The sequence below is a fragment of the Ciconia boyciana genome, chromosome 4 (assembly GCF_034638445.1).
Source record: "Ciconia boyciana chromosome 4, ASM3463844v1, whole genome shotgun sequence".
In the NCBI taxonomy this organism is placed as follows: Eukaryota; Metazoa; Chordata; class Aves; order Ciconiiformes; family Ciconiidae; genus Ciconia; species Ciconia boyciana.
The window spans coordinates 83,063,056-83,085,725 of record NC_132937.1 but is presented as its reverse complement, the minus strand read 5'-3'; the positions used below and the strand labels follow the sequence as shown (position 1 = coordinate 83,085,725).

At 37.7% G+C, this 22,670-nt stretch overlaps 1 protein-coding gene across 4 annotated transcripts in view; it reads left to right on the top strand.

Annotated features, from left to right (window-relative positions):
• The window catches only part of SNX24 (sorting nexin 24), a 94,428-nt gene that overhangs the window by 42,482 nt on the left and 29,276 nt on the right, over positions 1-22,670 (top strand). For 3 of the 4 annotated variants that reach the window (XR_012042301.1, XM_072860410.1, XM_072860411.1), the window contains exons 2-3: positions 5,279-5,362; positions 12,121-12,225. Coding sequence is in view for 3 of the 4 variants with exons in the window: in XM_072860410.1 (XP_072716511.1) it covers positions 5,279-5,362; positions 12,121-12,225 (189 nt within the window). In the remaining variant the exon portion in view is untranslated. Of the gene's footprint in view, positions 1-3,960; positions 4,097-5,278; positions 5,363-12,120; positions 12,226-22,670 lie in introns of those variants that run through there. The other variant, XM_072860412.1, reaches the window with a different exon arrangement.

Sequence of the window (22,670 nt, the reverse complement as noted above, 5' to 3'; positions counted from 1 at the left end):
TCGCTCACTCCCCCCCCCAGTGGGATGGGGGAGAGAATTGGAAGAGTGAAAGTGAGAAAACTCGTGGGTTGAGATGAGGACAGTTTAATAGGGAAAGCAAAAGCCACACATGCAAGCAGAGCAAAACAAGGAATTCATTCACTCCTTCCCATGGACAGGCAGGTGTTCAGCCATCTCCAGGAAAGCAGGGCTCCATCATGCCTAACGGTTCCTTGGGAAGACAAACGCCATCACTCCCAACGTCCCCCCCTTCCTTCTTCTTCCCCAGCTTTATATGCTGAATAAGACGTCATATGGTATGGAACAGCCCTTTGGTCAGCTGGGGTCAGCTGTCCCAGCTGTGTCCCCTCCTAACCTCTTGTGCACCCCCAGCCTCCTTGCTGGTGGGGTAGGGTGAGAAGCAGAAAAGGCCTTGGCTCTGTGTAAGCACTGCTCAGCAATAACAAAACATCCCTGTGTTATCAACGCTGTTTCCAGCACAAATCCAAAATGTATCCCCATACTAGCTACTATGAAGAAAATTAACTCTGTCCCAGCCAAAACCAGCAGAAGGGATGTATTTATTTCTGTAAGTAATATATTAAATAGAGTTAGTGTTGGTAAGCTTGGTCTTGAGGGAGAAAAGCACAGTACTAGAATTTTGTGGGGTTTTCTTTCCTGATGAATGTTAGACAAATGTATCTGGTTTTCGTAAGGTTTTTCTGCTTCTAGTTTTTATATCTCCTCATTCTAAACAAGGCTGCCCCAAATCTCTTTCTCAGCTGTAATTTTTCAGAAGTTTGTATACTTTGCAATTCACTTTTCTATGTATAAATATACACAATATGATAGTATTAATTTATCATAATTATAAACTGTCTACTTAATGTAATTTCTATTGGTGAATATTAAAGTGCTGTCTGCGTATTTCTCATGTAATAGAAAACCAAGCTGAGAAGTTACTATTCTCGTTAGTTTTCCTCCATACTCCTGGTCATGTTTGTCATTCTTGTCTGTGTTTTTTGTTGAACTGATCGTTCTGGGGTTTTTTGAGACAAAGTTACTGGAGCTGCATATTTTCACATCAAATTATCAGTTAAAAGATGTCCTTTGGTATCCAGTGTAAGCATTTGACATCGGTAAGAACTGAAAGAGGGCAGTATCAGTGTTATTTACCACACAGTTCTTGATGTGCACTTACAACACTGGTGAGCTTACAGGAAGACATGGGTGGTTCTTGTATGTTCTTGTATGTTATTGGTTCCTATTGTCTTCCATTTGTGCTTTCTGTCTTGGAAATTCACAGTGATAGAGTACCAATTGTTTGCCCCTATATAATCCAATTTAATTATTACGTAGTACTGTCCAGTTTCTTCAGCAAGAAGTGAAATGTAAGTATTCTTGAAAACAGTGAAAAATGATCATTCAGTTAGAGGTTTGCTGACAATCAGAAACTGATAAATTCAGGAAAATGGCAAAATTAGGCATACTTGCTAACAATAAGAAATGAAGAAAATGGTTTCCAAGATCTGAATATAATCCATATCATTGGAAGAAAGTGGAGGCAAATAAGAGAGGCAAAAAAGTTTTGGTGTTTTGTTTTTTTTTTTAAATCATATGTAAATCTGTTTGGTAGTCGGACCTGAAAGTTTTTACTATCTTATTAACAAAAACCTTAGGAATTCTTCCTGAAGAGTTTACTTTACAGGTTTGATGGTTATAAATTGCAGTAGCAGATCTGCAATTCTGCTAGGCAAAAGATCAACATTACTCATGCTGATACCCAATCCAAAGGTGTTTGTCCCATACATCATTTATGTGGGTTAAATTCTGTTGGAAGAATGCTTTTAATGGATAATGCTCTTCTGGCTTTGTGCAAACATTGTTGGTAACTGTTGTGGTAGTAACCAAGAAAGGTGAGTCATTTCTAGTTTCAGAGTACTCATGAAGAGTTTTCTAATTGGTATCTTCATATCTGTGGTCCCTTGTGTCCTAGTCAGGATGAACTGCAAATCTTTCAGTGCAGTGTCATTTCTGGTATTTCAATGACTATAGGAAAAGCATTTTACTTATCTTGTTCAGTGATTAATTGTTGCATTTTTCATTTAACTAACTGTCACTTGTAAAAAGTCATATGTCTTTTCAGAGTTATCTGTTCATAGAACATGAACATTTTTACAAGAAAAGTAATTTCCTTGCAGTGTTGCATTTTTTCCCCCATAGTTCTTCCGTCTTTATTTTGGCACTTTCATCTATGTTCACCAGTTTCCTTACATTGTTTTTCTGTCAGAGCCTGCAATTGCTCAGTTAAATTTGAGTGAGATTTGTCTATAGCTATTTTGAATCCATTAAGAGATCCTATCTCTCTTGTAAGCTAATGTATCTTTCTGTCTTTCACACAAAGTCATGTCATTATATGAAATAGTGGCACAGAAACTCACTTCTCTGCTCTTGGTTTGCTCTTGTGAATTGTGATCTGGTAAACAGTGAGGACGCAAACCTGGAATTTGTGCTGTCTAAATAAAGTCATTTAGTAAGATGGAGTTCATAAGCACAGTATGTGTTATTTCCCTTACTTGCATTTCTGCTTTATAGTTACTTTGTAAATCAGTTTACTCTTTAGATTTGCATTAAATAAAAACATTTACAGATTTTCCACTTATTTATCACAAATTGCTTTACATTTCTGAAATATGGGTGCCACAGTGAGTAGATTAGAAACACCATTTGCAGGGTTTTGTTTTCCAACAGTAATTTTCAACTTAATGTATAGCAGATCTGTTGTCACGCTTTGTAAATTTTAGATGGCTGCTAAAGCTGGATCCAAGGGCTCTGGATGGTAGGAGGCAAAGTTAAAGCCTCTATACTGGTACAAACGGTTGAGGGTGTAAAGGTAGCAGATTTGTGGTTATGGAAATGACATCACTGCACGGGAAGCTGCGGTCCTCTCTTCTCACATCTTCTGCAAAAGTGACTGGCAGATATATTCTTTAGTGTCATCTTGTTAGCAAAACTTACGCAAACAGTGACTAAAACTTTGCTAAGATTAAAAAGGAGGATGAATAAATGCTGCATACTTTTTGGTGTTCTGAAGCCATTTCTGTAATTCCTTAACCAGTGATGAAACACAGAACAAAATAGATACATGCTTGGAAAAGAAAGTCCACAGAGGGATTTATATTTCCTTTCTTCCCCATATTCCAACTCTTCTCCTGTACGAAATGACAGGTTTATAGACTTCAGAGGGAAAGACGTTTGTCTGAAGTTGCACAAATATGACTAAAACCAAAATGGGACTGCACAAGCCAAGCCCTGATTCACAAGAAAGTTACCTATCAAGGGAGTGCTTACAGCTTAGGCTGGAGCCCCTTAGACTTCTCCAAATTGCTTGGCAAACCCTGTATCCAACAAAAGTGCTAAACTAACAGTGGTGCAGAGGCTCTTAGCTGACTGATGTGTAAATGGGTGTTAGGAGTTGCTCACAATTGCTGGAGATTTAATATCATGTTAATTCAAAACTGTTGCAACACCTTAATTAGTGACTCATGGTCACTTCCCATGGTCACTTCTAACTTAACTAATTTCATATTCTGTTATCCATTCTTCCCATCAAGGTATCCTTGAAACTCCTTCAATGCAGTGGCTTTCCTGTACAATCCAAAGCATTTTGTTCCTTGCAGAACTATTTCTCTCATGTAGCGTGTAGAATATAAGATGTAAACAATGCTTTTCTTTAATATAATTAGGATGTTAAGTCTCAACTAAAGAAAAAAGCCTACATTGATTTTTCTTTGCATGTGATTCTCTTTAAAACTCTGAACTTACAACATATTCCTAAGGGTGCCTTGGAGTTTTTTCACGTGTAGAGGAAAATTGTTTAATAGCCAATAGCTGTTCTCCCAAAATAGTCTAAATAGATAGGGCGAAAAGAAAAAAATCAATGTATCCAAATAAGGTCATCTGCTCGCAGTGATTAGGACACAGAAATAGTCCTTTTCAAAGAGGTAGAATGTAGCACAAGTTATTTTGATGGATTACAACGGTCTGAACTAATTTTGGTAATGTAAACATTGGTGTGAAATGACTGCAGTCCCATCCATACTGCATTCAAACAAAGGTAGGTGCATTTCAGTCTGGATTAAATAAAATGCTGTCTGTTTCTAATGTAGTTTGGCTAGCTGGTGAAAACCGTAGCATTTTGACCTGTTTGAAAGGCAGGTTCTAGTGGACAACAGAAAGTGTTTATCCGGTATGGTTTCTGTATGTTTGCTCTGATCAATGCTAGCTGGTCATGTTGTGACAGAAGCCCCTTTTTTCTGCATTCAGGCATAAACACTGTTTGCAAATTTATTTCAAATAACTTTTTATTTGGCCTAAGTCTTGGGTCTTGATGTAATCATCTGTCCTGAACATTGTCTCTCATTGTCCTGGAAATAATTGTTTCCAGCATTTTCTGAGCAAAACAGAAAACAAAGAACTCCTAGACAGACCAGGCACCTTTTCTGTATTGCTTTTCTGCTGATCTTGCCTTCATTTAATAGACCATGTTTTCTTGAGTACTTCAAAATATTTCTCATCACTTGCCCTCAGAACTGATCCGGTGACCTGAGAATCAAGAAAATGTCATGTTAGTGACTACTAATTAGTGGATCCGGAGAGCTTCTCCTGGCCTTTCAACCTTCCAGAGGCAGCAACAAAAGCTGTCACATGTATCATACAAAGAAAACAAGCATTTGCCATGTTTGGGTTTTTTTTTTCCTGGGGTATAGTTAGTAGCACAAGCTCAATTGAGACTACAGACGAATTTGTAGGTTAGGAGGAAGTTAACCTACGATATAGTGTTTGCATTTATTTCTCCTTTTCCATGCATAACATACTGCATCTGTTATCCAGTTCTTACTGAACATGTATGAGTGTGTTAGTATGCTGTATTGTAAGAGGGAAAAATAATGAATCCTTGTTTCTTTTCTCCTTTTTGTTTTTGTTCTTACCATCCTTTGTTTTAATCCTTTTTTTTAACTACTTCAAAATTATTAATAATTTCTGAAAGGCAATATTTTAATGCTTAGTTTTTAATCTACAGCATACAGTCCAAGCTTAACTTGTCTTTTTGTACGTTTGTTGAACAAATTTGTTAACAGAAGATTCTGCCATTAATCATTATACTTCCGCGCCTCGTGAGTCATCATGAGTTTTTTGGGACCACGGAATTACCATGGTAAAATGTGCAGTCATAGCCATGTCACAGAACTGCTTGTGCAAGTACATTAATCTCCTTTTTATTATTTGTAATTTTCAGGTCTTTAAAATAGAGGTGCTAATGAGCGGAAGGAAACATTTTGTGGAGAAGAGGTATAGTGAATTCCATGCACTTCATAAAAAGGTAGTGATCTCTTTCTTTATAAGATGTAAATTTGTTTTGCCTTAGTTGTGATGTTTTCCTCTCTCTTGAAATTGTTACTATATATGGTTTATCTTAAATACATCTTGTGATTCATGTCTCTGGAAATGATTTTCCAACTAACTCAGTTTCTGCTCTATTTTGTGGAAAGGGATGATGACTTCTCAGATGTTACTAACTCTCCTGTTCTTTTTGATTATTGTTTACATGCTGTATTGCTAAAATGCTGTCTGTAGTATGTTTTTTTTCTTCTTGTAAAATCACAAAATAAGACACATTCCTGTAGCAAATAAATACAGTTTTGGTTTTTATCCAACTAGGCAAATAATTTGTTAGTTCTATAAATTGTGTTGCTAACCTGCTATATGTAAAGCTTAGGAAACAATTTGTATACGCCAGGAAACTAGACATGAAAAAGACCGAGTAGACAATTTCACTCTGCTGCTCTTCATACAATGAATGTGATATAAAATGTGCTAAGCTTGTCTACTGAATCATCTTACTAATACATAGAAGGGACTCAGTACTTTCAAGATTGGTTATCCACTCATTCTTCAAATTGTTTTGATCACTGTTAAAGGAAAAGTATGATTTCTCCTCTCCAGGCTGAACTGGATGCTGTTATACAGTTGTGCAGCTGAAAGGCAAGTTTTACTTTTTTTTTTTTTTTTGCCTCATGGAGGCCAAGTATCATGAAGGAGAATTCTGGGAAAGCATTGCAGCCCATTGCCAGCAGTGGGGCTGCAATGAAGAGCTTCAGTCCTTCGTTCCTAGGACCTGGGTCAACTGAACGTTTTTTGGTTTGTAGCTCTCAGTGGCAGTGGAGTGTGTGCACACTTAACTGCTTTGACTGGTGCTGCTTGCCTCGAGTATGGAAAAGCTTCCTCTGCAAATGGCAGAGAGAAGCATGGGCATTTACAGCTCCTGCCGCTACAGAGGAGCTTACCCACACCAGCATGTTTGCTGGTGGCCCTGCATCATCTCAGGAATCATCTCATTCAGGGAAGAAGCATTATCCTGGTGGCAGAGAGGATGGATTTTGCCAGCCTTGTATAGTGTATGGATATAAGCGAACTTGGGTCAACAAAAGGCAACTATTGACCCATCTGTGTGTTGGCCCTCAGAAGTCCAAAGAACAAGAACATCTTTTGCTTTACTGCACCATAATTAAGATGTGCTAGTATTTCTTGCCTTTTTGCTTCTTGCCCCAGTTGTGGTGTCAGCTGCCACTTTTTAATACTCATTTCCTTGTTTATTGTTTTAATTCAGATATGTCTCAGGTATTTTCCCCCTTGTGTTCACATGGAATATACCACTTGAACAACAGTGTCAGTAGTACAACTCACTCACCCACCACCAAGCCATGCAATACATGTGTGCTTTATTTTACATATGAGAGTAATCCTGCAATTGAAACTAAAGCAGGTGAGTAGAGATTATACAACTAAAAAAGTTAGGAAACATTAAGAGGGGAAAATCAGGATTTATATGCTTAAAACGCACCCTGCCCAAGTAGACCGTCTCCTGTAGTTAGAGTAGAGTAGAATAGAATAGAATAGGACAGAATATTTTCAGTTGCAAGGGACTTACAACAATCATCTAGTCCAACTCCCCTTCAGGGCTGACCAAAAGTTAAATCAAATTATTAAGAGCATTGACCAAATGCCTCTTAAACACTGACAGGCTTGGGGCATCGACCACCTCTCTAGGAAGCCTGTTCCAGTGTTTGACCACCCTCTTGGTAAAGAAATGCTTCCTAATGTCCCCTAGTGCAGCTTTGAACCATTCCCAGGCATCCTGTCACTGGATCCCAGGAAGAAGAAATGAGCATCTCCCTCTCCACTTCCCCTCCACAGGAAGCTGTAGAGAGCAATGGGGTCACCCCTCAGCCTCCTTTTCTCCAAAGTGGACACACCCTAAGTCCTCAGCTGCTCATCACAGGACATGCCTTCCAGCCCTTTCACCAGCTTTGTTGCCCTCCTCTTGACGCATTCAAGGACCTTCACATCCTTCTTAAATTGTGAGGCGCAGAGCTGCACACAGTACTCAAGCTGAGGCCGCACCAACGCTAAATACAGTGGGATAATCAGCTCTCTTGACCGGCTGGCTATGCTGTGTTTGATGCACCCCAGCATGCGGTTTGCCCTCTTGGCTGCCAGGGCACACTGCTGGCTCCTATTAACCCTGCTGTCGATGGGCACCCCGAGATCCCTTTCTGCAGGGCTGCTCTCCAGCCGCTCCTCTCCCAATTTATATTTGTGCCTGGCATTACTCCATCCTAGGTGCAGGATCTGGCATTTGGACTTGTTAAATTTCATGCCACTGATGATTGCCCAATGCTCCAATCTATCTAGATCCCTCTGCAAAGCCTCCTCAAGAAAGCCAACAGCACCTCCCAGTTTGGTATCGTCAGCAAACTTACTAATGACTCATTCAACTCCTGCATCCAAATGGTTGATAAAAATATTGAACAGGTCTGGCCCTAGGATTGAGCCCTGAGGAACACCACTGGTGACCAGTTGCCAGCCAGATGTAGCCCCATTCACTACAACCCTTTGAGCCCTGCCCTTCAGCCAGTTCTTCACCCAGCACACCATGAACCTGCTCATCCCGCAGTTGGACAACTTCTCCAGAAGGATGCTGTGAGGGACGGTATAAAAAGCCTTAGTAAATGCACAAAAACTACATCCACCTCCTTCCCTTCATCCACTAGGCAGGTGACCTTATCATAGAAGGATAACAAATTAATTAAACAGGACTTACCCTTTGTGAACCCACATTGACCGCACCTGATGATTGCATTATTCTTCAAATGCCTTTCAATAGTACCCAGTATAATCTTCTCCATAATTTTTCCAAGAACTGAGGTTAGACTAACAGGTCTGTAGTTCACTGGCTCTTCCCTCATGCCCTTCTTCTAAATTAGAGTAACACTGGCTAGCTTCCCATCAGTAGGGACCTCCCCAGACTCCCAAGACCTTTGGTAGATGATTGAGAGGGGTCCTGCCATAACATCCACTAGCTCCTTCAATACTCTGGGATGAATCCCACCAGTCCCATGGACTTGTGAACATTCAGCTGATACAGCTGGTCCCTTCCTTACGCCTTACACTGAAACAGTGTCCACAAATGGAAAGTCACTGTTCCCACACTTGTGGTCCTTCAACTCAGGGGACTGGGCAGCCCAGAGTCTTATCAGTATTATTAAAGGCTGAGCAAAAAACTAATGGAATGCCTCTGCTTTTTCTTCTTCCCTTTGTTGTCTAATTTCACTGTAATTTCTGGAGTTGCACAATTACTCCACACAAAAGTCACAAATGACTGCAGTCTTGCTCTCAGATTTGTCTCCTTGTACACTGCTTCCTCTGTAGTAACTCCCTTTGCAGAAGTTTCTCCTTAGAACACCAGAAAAACCATAAATGATGGTCCGTTTCTGTCTTTCCAGAAATAGCAGCAATAAACAAACCTGAAAAACAGGTATTCTAACCAGACACTTTGCACCATTCTTCAATTTGTTTCATCTTACCCCTCATCTGCTTGCTGTCTGTTTATATTACTCTGCAAACTTGATAGTGACTTTTTCTTATTTGTTCCCTGTACAGATGCAAAGCACCTAGCATATTTTGGCAACAATATACCTCTTTTCTTAAGTCTTACTTTGTGAAGTTGTAGTAAAATTTCAGTAAACATGGTTGAACAGCTCATGCTCTGAACCTTTCTTAGTGCTTTCAGTGTTACAGAATCCTGGAGAAAGCATTCTCTGGTAGTAACAGTATGCGGTTTCACCCTTTCTTCTGCTTTCTGTTTTGTGTTAGAGCAGAAAATCTCAACGCTTTTAAAGTAGGGTGTGTATTTGAACAGTTTTTACAGGAGAAGAATATTTTGAACTTGTATCTCGATTGTTCTTTGTGAACAATTTGTTCACGTCCCATGACACTATACTCGGGTCCAGATACCAGTTTGCTTTCAGCATGCCAGTAGGGTATTTATTTTTTGTTTGTCTCTTCCCCTTTAATTTAAAACGTAAGTTTCACTCTAAATTGCTGTGAGTACATGGCAATTGGAAAGGTATCTTTAGACTTACTGCATATTCAAAGTGCCCTTACTGCTGGAGATGGCTGTCGTGAGCAGGAGAAAACAAAGCTGCTGTAGAGAACAACTGTGGTAGAAAATGGGAATAGAAGTTGAAGGGGAGATTGTGCCTTTCACTGGAGACAGACATGCTCCGCTGGCATCTTATGGAGGAAGGAGGACTCCATTGCTCATATAGGACATTATTCATTCATCAGAATGCCAATTAATGTTTTGATTAATTTTGATAATTATTCTTTTTAAACAAAGCCATTTCCAAGAACATGGCTGGATTTGTCTCCTTCCTGGGTTCAAACTTTCTTACATTCCAGTTGTGTAAAAAAGTAAAGCCCCGCTTCCTATGCAATCTGGCTGTAGTGCAAAAGGTTTAAAATCTTTTCAAGCCTGCTGTGCTACACCAGGACTACAAATTATTCCCTTGACAGAAAACATGTACTGCTGCTGGCTTTTTTTAAATAGTTTGCATAGGCCATTATACTTTGACCTGGTTATGAATGACAAACCAGGCCTTTCAGGCTATACACTATTCACATTACAGTATTGTATTCAAGTCTTTTAAAAAGTCTAATTATTTTCATACAGAGAGTTTTTTAGAAAGAATCAAATTCTTTCTATGTGTGTAACATAATTAAAAATACAACCATTTTTTCTTATTTATTCCCTAATTCCTTTTTATACTTTTTTTCCTTTACATTTTTAAATATTGGTAGTTCTTTTTAAGCACTGGAGTGCTAGAAGGTGACAGTGTTACAAATACTGCAGTGAAATCTGCAAAAATCTTAAGTTCTATACATCTCGTTTTGCAAATTAGTTGTAATTTTAGGATAATTAGTGTACACTCTAAATCATATTGACTTTTCACACTTGGACAAATAATTCGTTACTTGATAATTTGAGCCATCTTTTAGTCTTGCAGGAAATAGAGACTACAGTATGTCAAATAGGCATTAGGTCAGTGTTATGGACAGGAAGGTATTACAGTCAATAATTGTCCTCCAATAAATATTTCTTGTGTAGGGACAGATCTGAAGCAATATCGCTAACATGTACGTAGATTTGCTTAATATTCTTTGACATTGTAATAATTATTTGTTGCAATATATTATTGGGTTATTGTAAGGATAAGAAAGTGGGCTTATCATTTATTCTTTGTATATCTATATAGCATGTGCTTTATACCTACATACAGTACCTGTGCTTGCACATTTAAGCAATTGGTTATTGGATGCTTTACATAACAGGGCCACAGAGCACAAAAGGATTGTTAATCATCAGCTGAGGTACCAGCCACAGAGTATTTATCTTGTAAGCAGCTAGGCCTTGGTGGACGCTTGTATTGTTTCAGATTTGTTTCTCCTCATGTGGAGCATTCTCCTCGTTTGTTACTCATCTGCAGGTACTGTCATAGTTTGCAACAGCTGTGACCATAGCTTCTTCAACGTTCTCAACCAATTTAGAGGAAAAAATAGGGGTTTATGTTCTGGCTTTAAGATCAGTAAAAGTACATGGGTTTGGGGTTTTGTTTTGGTGGGTTGATTTTCTCACTTCATGTTTAATTGTAATTTAGCACTGTTAAGAAATAAGGAAGTTGCAAAATGTTTCCAGAGCAATTGTGGTTTCCTGGCTGCACCTTTGTGACTTGTGATTGTAGAGACGTTGATATGTTGGCACTGCTTTTTCCTATAGTGACATCTCAGCAAGCTCAAAGATGAAATGTAAATTCTGTGTCTCCCACGGGTATGCATGTCAAAGTCAATTTTGAGTTTCTTTCCGTGCATTCCTTGCCTCGGATTTACTCAGAGGCAATATCCAACAGAAAGAATGTCTAATGTCACCTTCTATTAAAATGCAATGGAGTCTATTCCACTTGCTATTTTTGCTCTGTAGTTTTGAGGAAAACATTAATATTTTTTTGTTTTGAAAAAATATGTTGCTTCTGCAAGAGGATTCTTAGGGTTGTCAGAATGTATGTTTGTGTTTATCTATATGCACTCATGTGTATGCATATACACATTTCTGTATCTATCTAGAAAAGCTTTCCTGTGGAAATCTTTAGAGGAATAGTTATGTAGCTCTCTTGGAAATACATTCAGTGGCAATCTTGCTATTTCTCTGTATAAGATATTAAACACAACTGTCAATCTGTTGGTGCAGTTTCAGAGCACAGATATTTTCCTCTCTTGATTACCAGCTCTCCAGAGAAATGGTTAGATCTCCCCCCTGTACTTCTCCCACCTGTTCATAGTTGCATAAATCTATAGTTGGAAATTGTCAGTGTTTTGTCACCGCACTTAGCAAGGGAATATCTGGGCACATCGTGGTGATGTTGTGAGGTATCATCCCAGGTTGACTAATGGGGAACTCATTTCAAGTATTCTCATATAGTTGTTGCTGTTTTGTTTTAAGGCTGTTAGTCACAAGAAATTGTTGGTAGGGTTCCCCTTCACTGTCCAGGGCAGCTAGACATGGAGATTTTTAACTGCAACCTGTAGGTATGAAGTCTGCTGTTATTTCAGTGAGCTGATGGCGAGTAACTTCATTGCCGTGCTGTTGTCCTTTATGTGTGGTTATTTTACCTGTACTGCCATGCTTACTTTAAAGGGACGCTATTATACTTTGTTTCTGTCTGTGTTTCTGTTCGTTTGCAGCTCAAGAAGTTCATAAGAACTCCAGAGATCCCTTCAAAGCACGTCAGAAACTGGGTCCCCAAGGTTCTGGAGCAGCGACGGCAAGGCTTGGAGTTGTACTTGCAGGTGAGTCTCTTCTCAGCACTGTGAAAGTAAAAGCGGCATCCATTTTCAGAGTGGTAGTACCCAAAGCATTTGAAGATATGGCAGGTATGAAGTGAGCTGTTTTACCAATAGGCAATTTTAGAGGTGGGAAATGAGCTGGATACTTAACCAACAGTGATGATTTCTGTTCACTTAGCAAGACTAGCAGCTAGAAATCCAAACTGGTTTGCATTTTTTTCCTGATTCTGGCAAAAGCTGCTGGCGAACCTACTAGTACCTCATTTTCCTGTGCCTAAAATGGGGAAAATAATGTTATTCTTTCCAAAGTTATTCTGACTGTACCAATCAAAAGTGTTGCAGAAGAGATACAAGGAGGCTTTATTTAACTCACCTCCATTTAGACAGACTGGGGAAGAATCAGCTCATCAAATCCATATCCCAGTACTGTACATGCCTCTATCTGAATTGTTCATCTAGTTGAAATAGGCCCCTGTCATCCCATATTCATCTCCATTGGTTTGGAAATTTGCACTTAAAGTCCCAGATTCTACCTGTTTGGGTTCTGATTTTGCTGCAAGCTGTAAAAGGAGTCTTCAGGAATGACTCGGATATATAGAGATCTAAATATACCAGTGATAAATCCCAGCCTTTTTTTAATAAATGGAATTTCTAGTCTTACCATGATTGCTTTAAAAATGCCCTGTGGTGTAGTTTCACAGCTGTTTCTCTGGTGACAAAGTCAGATTAAGGTGTTCTTCTAGACATGTTCCCAGTTCACTGCACCTTCAGCTGAACTGTTGAAAGTGCTGTTTTATTGAAGGGATCACAGAAATTATCTGAGTTAAAAGATATTTGTTTTGGGAGGAAGGCAAGAGTGAGAGTATTCTATTTTTACTCACGTCAGAGTAGTAAAAATAGTAAAAATTTCAGAGATCTGATTTATGTCATCATCCACAGTTGCAGTGGCACAACTGGAAGAATGGTGAACTGCAACAGGATGGACAGTGAGCTGCATTCCTAGAGAGTAGATGGTAACCTGCACTGCTCAGGAACCTCCCTGATTCTTAGGAATGTTTGTAAAAAACAACTGCTTAAGGAGGAGAATAGAATTATAGTGTGACATGAGACAGTATTACTTCTGACATTAAACTTTTGAAAAGAAATTTGGAAATAAGGAGAAAAACACAGCTTGGATTTTGTTCTGAGATACAGGGAGTGTTTCAGGCAACATAGTTAATTTTGATTTTTTATTTTTAAATATTTAGTTAGTATTGTTAAATTGAAAAAATTAATCCTTTTTTTTCCTTCTTGCTCTATGATGTTTATAGCATCCTTGGCATCTAAAAATTACATTTATTGTACAGGTAAAAAACATTGCCATTGGAGAGACTTTGGTTTTGAAAAGGACTAGGGCCTTTTTGGTTTCGATGGCTATCAGCACAGCTTGCTCCATTGTCAGTATGTTTTTCTCTTACAGCTATTTGCTGTGAATTTTGTATTTTTTCTGATTTTCATACAACTATCTTTTGGGGAATATTGCTGCTAAGGCACGTGTACTAATTTATTTTAAGAGGTTGATTTTGTTAAAAAGATACAGGGGTAAATTGGTTAGCACTTTTTCGTTGCTGATAAACTTTAAAATAACATCTCCCCCTACTGGAGGAGTTAGTCAACTCTCGTTCTTGTACAGTCGTACATTTAATTAACTTTTCCCCTCTTCTGTCACCATTGGCTATCATAGGAACACGCAGTGGTTTAGGTTGGAAGGGATTGCTGGACGTCACCTGATTAAAACATGACAAACCTCTAAGTTATATCCATACTAATGTGCATACTAAATTAAAACAAGAGCGAAAATCATTAATATTCTTATCAAAGTTATTAATTTCTGTTTCTGCTAACAGAAGGCAGAACTAATCATCAGTGAAATTTTAAGTTTTAAAATAATGAGAGCCTGATTTTAGGCAATTAAAAGTTCATATTCAGGCACTTCAGTTATCAGAAGGTTTTTAATAGTGCCAAGCATTTTCCAAGACACAGTGTAGGAATGTGCTACAATTTCAGAAGATGTGATCAGTTTTTAATTTAACACCATGTATATAAAATATTACAAACGTATTTTCAGGTGATACTAATGAGAATTAATCTGTAAGAGCAGTTTGGCTACTACCATCAATAGGCTATGGTGGTACTAGTAGCCAGCCATTTGTGCAGCTGGTAAACTATTATGGAGTCATTGGAGTCATGGTAGTCATTAACTGTTTTTTCAAAACCAGCCAGAATCTCATGCAGAGATTGAGCATTTACACAGATGTTACACTGAAATAATTTGTTTTATGCAATACATATTCATTTCTCATTATTGCACTTCTTGTTATTGCACCTTGAAAACCTGTACAGGCAAGAAGTAATGTGCCATGCAGATAGCAGTCAAATACGACCTGTATCTGACATGGTCTAATTATATGGGCTTCTTAATATATTTTTAATTAGTCTTCTATAGTTAAATGCAGATAAAAATAATGATATGAAATTAGAATAGTAGAATTGGTCTGTATCAAGTAGTAAAGCAAGCAAGAAATTCCCCTGCCTGAGCTGGAAGGTGCTGCGGTTGCCAGTACCTTGTTACTTCTTTGTGACCTTTTCATGATGACACCGCCTACTTAAATCCTTTCAGCACAGGTTGTTTGTTTCTTGGAGTGGATGGACAGGAGCTCAGAAACATTTCATTATATCCTTCTGAAGAATAGAAAAATTATGAATAAACCAAATGTTATTAAATTGTGAGATACAAATAGTAATTTTCTTAAATTTATCAGTATCCACTTGTCAGCTAATATTCATCAGGTGTCTTATTTTTCTCTTGTTTTTGAAAGGTTGGTTGAGGATTTTTTCTTGTTATAATAGACCAATTTTCATGGAATTGTGAAAGAATGATTTATCTATATTATTTTTATGTGACTTTCATATTTTACAAGTTTGGCCAGAATTGACAACTTTCATTTTTAATACTGTGGAACAATTGACTAGTAAGCACTAGGGTGTGTAGTAATTCAACTGCATCTATAATAATAATACAGAGCCCTTGTGAATACTGAGAACAATCCACTGACTGACAAGAGGAAAGAAAGATTATGTTTAATTAATTAATGAGGAAACAGATGCAAACATAAGTGAATGACAGACTGTGGCCCCAAACATTCAAGCAAATTAGTATGAAGCAATAAGCTATTGCTCCCCTGCTAATCTGTTGTAACTGTCTCTGTGCATGATCTTAACCTACAGCACACAGGACTTAAGTTGAGCTGGTTTAGTCTTCGCTAAATAAGAAAATGCCTGTTACTGGCAGTGGAAGAGGACTGAATGAGCTGTAATTACTTTGTGATGGCTATCAACTAAGAGTTACCATAAATCAATTAGTGTGTGGTATAAATTCTGACTTAATAGTTACTTATTTGTATATCTGAGCTTGTAGCTTGTAATACAGCAGAGATGAGAATCCAGGTGGTTTTGATTCAAAATTTGTAAAATAAATCATTGGATTACACTATTGCTGAAAAAATATCTTTGATAGTAGTATTAGATTGCACCAAGATTTGAACTTAGCTATGATTTGTTTATGGTTACGAAATGTCTTCTCTTGATATGTTTCCTGAAGAGTTTGAGAAAAGGTAGAAGATACAGATTTGAGGTAACTGGTTGCGTACGGAGCCTCTAATTTGAGAAGGGCTGCCAACTGGACCTGCATTGAAAGTCTGTAACTCCTGATAATATGTTTGTGAGCCTGGAGAAATATGTTTGCTTGAAAGTACCAGAAGGTAAAGGTAAGTGTGGAAGATAAGGCAGACTGTTAATCAGCATTGTAGCTTCTGGGTGGTAGTTGTTTGTTTGGTTTTTTTAATCCACTGTATAATCTTGGACTGACCGTTTATCACAAAGCAATACAGAAATATGGTCTGCTTTGGAAGTGTATTTAAAGGAGATATAGATCACTTGAAATGCTCCCTTTTGCACAATTATTGTTGTGTATGAGTTCAGTAAGTCATCTTGTGGATGGACCAACTGAACAGGTAGTTGGGGTTGTATTTTGGATACTGAAGACATTGTTGGGATTCCTAAGGGCAGCACTGAGGGACCTTATCTAATTGGTTATCGAAGCAGCTGCAGCTGCATTGTCAATCTGATAAGTATTTGTTACAAATAGATTTTATATGATATACTCTTGGAGGAGCAGTTTTTATGGAGCTTATTTCCAGTGAATTGGTAATGGGAAGAATTTGATCTAGCCACCTGCTCTCTCCTGATTTGGAGTTAGGTCATATCCTTGTCCCAGTAAGCTGACACTGGACGTTATTGCCATCCAGTCTCTCTACCCCAGGGACTTGCCCTTTGACAGGTCTGCCTTTTAAAGTTCAATGGAATAGATATTTTCTAACCCCCTTGGGCAGAAGAAATCTCATCATTTGCTGATATCATCAGTCCAACAAGATAACAGGCATCGTTAACAGAATTCACTGTGAAGTGGCACCCACACCTCAGCATGAGACTTTGTAGCTGCTGCTAGTCTTCACTAAAATGGTTTGGTTATGGAGAGAGATTTTGGAGGAGGCCCGTATTTTTGATGAGCTTCAGGATACTAACTCGTTTCTTGTGGTCTGGATGACCTGAAGAAATTCTTCTTGTGACTGGCAAGATTCTAATATAAAACAGGGGGCTGTAAACCTTCTGAACTGCTCTGTATGTATTTAGGGTCTGTATGTACATATGTCTCTAACCAGAGTTAATAGGTAGAGCTAATATTTCTCTCTCGGCTGAGGTCAAGAAAACATACTTGCCTTTTATTTACTCTTGAACTTTTTACAAAGAGAACAGTCCTGATTCCTGGAGATAAGATTGGTTAAAGTGCTGCTTGGCTGTGAGACTTGAAGACTTGATGAACTTAACATTCCAGGAGTTTCTGGAATCCAAATCTTCAAAATGAATTATGGAGTTTATGACACTGGACTAGAGATTTGTTTTCCATTTAAGGAAACAATCTGGAGATCTGAGAAGCACTTTGACCTATATTTCAGTATTCTTCAAAATGCAATTCTCTTTAAAAATATTTTAACTACCAATCCTTCCTGAAAAAGATAAATAAAACCATATATGTTATGATTTTGCTCTTAAGAAAGTAGAATCCAATCCTATACTCCTTAGCTGTCTTAGTTTCCAGCAGGGTGGAGTTAGGAAAACAGTGGATGGAGTCATGAATAATGTGTAGTTGCTTTATGAGTAAGTTCATCAGAAATATAAAGGAGAAAATAACCCGTTATTATATTGCATTTTTTAATTCTTTTTTGGGAAACAGTTCAACAGCAACTGCAAAAAAAATGCAGACAAATGAGCTATTTCTGCACTTAGTGACTGTAGAAGAAAAACTGTCCTACAGAAAATTTGTCTCAAGGTGTCATTTCTTCATGGGCCTTGATGATTTTCTTTAATTACTTCAGTAAGTGTTGATACTAAATTCCTGGTGGTAAAGTTTTAATAAGTAAATAAATAGCCTTTTCTGACTGGACAATGGGTATGAACAGATCAATAAATCTGGGTGGAAGGATTAAATAACCTTCCCTAGCCCCAGAAAAAAACCCTCTGATTTTAGTCATCAATCCAAAATTGTATTCTAAAGCATTTGAACTGTCTTCTTTTAAGTTGATCTAATTGTGTGCTGTTGCTTCATAAAAGTTTTAGATTCAATTAAAAAATTTAAATATTGAAAGGATCTTTTTGTTGATTTGGAAACTGTTGCAGAGCATTCAGAGCTAATATAGCGTTTCATATTGCAACTGAGGATAAGAATCTTCTGCTTTGACTGTCAGTCATTGCCCCTTTCCGCTATCATTCTGGGGAGTGAGATAATTTGATTTCTCAGGGTTTTTTATCTAAATGTGAAGAAAAAGAGTTTTCCATCACCTAGTGGGAAGTTTCATTAGTTCTTCACTGCTTAACTGATTCAATTTCTGTTGGCCTCTTGCTATTCTAACAAGGAGGAATGCGAACCCAGTCATTTATAACCTTGTCCGTCCTCAAGAAGACTGGAGAGGTCTCTGCTCTGAGAAAAGCCATCTAGACTCCTGATGCCAGTCTGCAAGTACTCCACATTGTGCATTGGCTACAGCTTTGCCTTTCAATAGCCCAGTACTCCTCCTCTGTTACTGTAGCTGAAATACTGCTTAAGAGCTGTCTTGGCTGGAGTAGGATCAGAAAGTGCGGAAAACAAATCCTTGGTGATGCACAGGATTTTTCACTGTTCTCTCTTCTCTTTGTGAGTGGAGGAAAAAATGTCCCACAGTGGTACATAAAAGTCAGCCTGAGCTCTGCTAGGCAGAACAAAAGCTAGGATTTCATATAAAGACAGGGAGATCTTGGTTTGTGGGTTGGTTGAAGCTGACATAGTTCTCTAGGATTAGAAGCAATCTGTAAGTGCTTTCTAAATAGAACAGTTCTTACATTCCATTTTTAATATTAAAAAAGGAAAAAAAATGTAATGTCTGTAGAGGTAGACATTTTTGAACCAGTGCTTTTGGAGTGGTTTAGAAATATTGAGATCTCTGTGTGCGATATGTGCACTTTTATGAGACATTCATTTGCTTTTGCCCAATAAAAATAAATCAAGTTGGTTACTATTTAATTCTGGAATCGTAATGGCAAAATGATCTTAGAACTATTCAATGATGGTTCAGCTATTCAAATTTTATTTCTGTGCAGTTCACATTAATCACATTTATCCACTCTGTCAATGCTAATATTCATTACAATTGTTCTTCCTTTATATTCTCAGAAATGCATTCTGTATCAAGCATTTAGTTATTCCTGTATACCTGTGTGTCTTTGCCAGAGGGTGTTGTGAATGCAAAATTTTAAATTGGTTCAAGGGAAGACTAGAAAGGTTCATGGAAGAGCAGTTTATATCAAGCATAGAAGGTCCTCAAGCTGGAAATAACTTTCAAGGCTGCAGGGTATTGAAGGAAAATGTCTCATGTGTTAGTCTTGCTCATTTATACTCTTCCTTGGGATCCATTTATAGCCATTTTTGGAGATAGGATACAGTGCTAAATGACCTTTGGTCTGAATCATTATGACCTTTCTTATATAGTCCTTAAAGTAATTAAACACATACTTGTGTTTGAGCTTGTTATTAGATTTGATTACAAATTAGTGTGTTTTCATGAACTGAGCCCTGTACGTATCACGAACACTATTCTTAAAAGAAAAAAGATTGAATTATATGGTTGAGAAGACATGGTTGAATCATATTGATATAATGAAGAGGTATGCAGGTCAGATGCCACTGTGCAAAGCCTCTTATAAAGGCTACTGCCTTTTAAGACCAAATGCTTTACACATGGGAGGTAATTGGCTGTATATTTAAAAGCTGAACTCAGAGGAAGAAATTTTAAGCCATAAAGCTTTTGTGCAACATTTGGGCCTATTTTGTTCTTCTCTACCTTATTCTATGCATGCCTGACCTGTGGGTTTTCTCCCCACTAGGCTTCTGTTTAACCATTCCCCATATCTGAGAGCAGGAGCTGGATAGAATTCACTTTGACTTCCTTGTGTCATTCTTTAACCACCACAAAGATTTCTGCAGAGGCAATCCTTCCCTTTCTCCTATACACATTCACTGTTGGCATCTATTTGTAACTAATTTAAGACGAAATTGGCTTATTTGCAGAAAAAAAAAATTCCCATCAAGTCCAGAACAGATGCTTATCTTCCTGATTGCTGTTTCTGGAAACCAGTTTTGTTTTAAATGCTGGTGAATACATTGGGAAGAATGAGTCTAGCATTAGAAAGTTGCAAGTAAAAGTTGGATTCAGTGAAATAAGATTTAACTGATGTTTTGCTGGACAGTCACCCACATCTATTAATCACATTGAAAATTCTCTCCATTATCCAAAATTATTCAGTGTCTTCCTTCTCTAACTCCATTTAGTCTGCAGTAATCAAGGTTGAACTGTACCTGTAAGGAGCTCTAAAAGCAATGGTATGATAAGTATAAAAAGACAAAATGTTCTTTGTCCTCATTAAAGATTGTGAGCAGAGTGTTAAATAATATTAATGGCTGGGATTGTCAGTACTTAACAGTACTTTCCTAGTACAAGTGATTTTATTGATCGATACAGTCTCAATGTAACAGGGCAGATTATTCTACTGATTTTATCGAAACCTTAACTAAGTTTGTTAGTGTACCACATATCTTTAAATAGATCTAGATGATGATGTAGATTAAGAAAAGCAGACCACCATCCATCTTTTTTTGATCGGTTAATAACTTAAATCCATCACTGCTGCGACCAGCTCTTTTAAGATTCTGTTGTGCATACATGTTTCTTTGGCGGTACAGATACATAGCTGGTTTTAGATTGCTGTGGATTTTAAAGAAGCGTGCTTGACACATGCAGGATTGCATATTTGTTAAGAGGAGGTGGAAAGCAAGAGAAAATGGGAAAGCAAAATAATTCTGTAGATAATTTAAAGGAGAGCCATTTATTAAGAATGTCTGTTTGCAGAGGTGTTTCCTGCAGAAATATTACAAGCATTTTTCAAGCATGCTTAGGAAAATTACCTGGTTTATGTTTTAAGAGTTACATTTTTTGCTTTTCAAGAGGTGCTACATTGTGGTTTATGATTCATATTTTTTCCTTCATCTTCAATAATCTGTTTGGTTTTGCTGTATAGAATTGTGCTGCATGAAGTTCTCTCTCATTTCACTCTTACACGTTAGAGCTGATCAAAATAAATTTTACTCAGTTAACAGCACTATTTATGTTAGAAGTCATGACAAGTTTAGAAACCATGTCTGAGTGCTCGTTCTCTTTTCATTATACTGTATATCATAATGCTATTGTATCCCATACTTTCACCAAAGTTAAGATTAACATCGAACTGTACTAATTGTGCATTTATATACAGTGAGAAATGGTCTCTGTCATGACCTGCATATGCTCAGAATAACTGTAAGATATTTTAAGAGGAGGGAGAAAGAAATTAAGTTCTTTGCCTAAGATGTCACAGCCTGTTAAAGCAGAACTAGGAATATTAAAACTCGAGTGCTGGCACACCGCTATAGTCACTATTGTCTGCTGATGGCCAATTGTTCTAATAGGCATGATTCCTTCTAGAGCAATACAAAGTGTAAGATGCTTATTTCATTTAGCCATGATGAAAGAAAAAATTGTCACCTTCCTTATCCTGAAGGCAACTCCTCATTTGACATGTAGGCATTAAATTTTCTTTTTCCTTAATAAATATTTATTTTGCTTGAGCTGGGGTGGGGGGGGGAAGTCAAACAATTTTTGTCCTTTATAGTGAAGGAAAGAAGGAGGGAGCTGTAATTCTTGCAAAGAGTCTTTATTGTCACCGCCTGAAGTATGGTAGAAAGACTCAGTTTCCCCTATCTTTTTAATCAATCTACAGCATTTTAAACACATTTTCATTTCTTACTCTGTGTTGTTTTACATAAGCTAGTTCTTATTTTTTGGTGTACAAATGACTATTGCTTTTTTAAATTGGACTTTCAAGGCAAGTTAAGTCTTAAGGGCTTTTTCTTCAAAATTAATCTGTAAGTTACTTAATGAATTGCCAATGAAGGGAAAAACTTTTTTCCTAGTGAAAGAGTATTTTATTCTTGCATGTGTAGTGCAAAACACTCTGTTCTGTTATGGTTGTTCAGTAGTGTACAGCACTAAATTAGCATGTAGTTTAGACCTAGGTCTGACAAATCATTGCCTTTATGCAATCTGATAGTATTCTTTTGCCTACACTCTTTGTGTGACTGAAGACCAATCATTAATACTCTCTATGCATTTATAAACTTCACATGAGGGCTGGAGAAAAAAGTTCATGAAGAAGTGAATGGTTCAGTCTTTATAGCAGTATTTGAATTTGCACATAAGACACAGGCCACATTTAGAGGTGAGAGGAAGAAAACGTATTGAATATATGGTGAATAACTGAACACCATCCATTCTGTGCTTTGGATGAAGAACTGATTCAGGGGGCGGAAATTGCTGTGAGATCATGTAAGCAACATTAAATAAATCCCTACACGTAAGGAAGCAGAATTAAAGTTTGATTGATGAACTTAACCTGACAATTCTTCACTTTGAAGTGTGCCATAATAACTTTAATGTTTTAATCTAATATTGTTTGTATCATTTAGCGTAGACCATTCTGAGGGCGGGGGGGGGGAACAACCAACAAACAACCGTGGAATTAATCACAGGACTTTACCAGAAAGATACTGAATTAAACAAGAGTAATTCTTGAGCTTCTGCTTTAGAGATGTTACAAGAAAAGAGCACAGGAACAGAAAAATTCTTTGCAAGAAGGGCTGCTAAGCAAGAGAAGAGCTAGTCCATCAGTAGCTAGGAGAGGTGAGCAGAGGAGGAGATGACTGTCTTCCTCAGATAGGTTGTGGG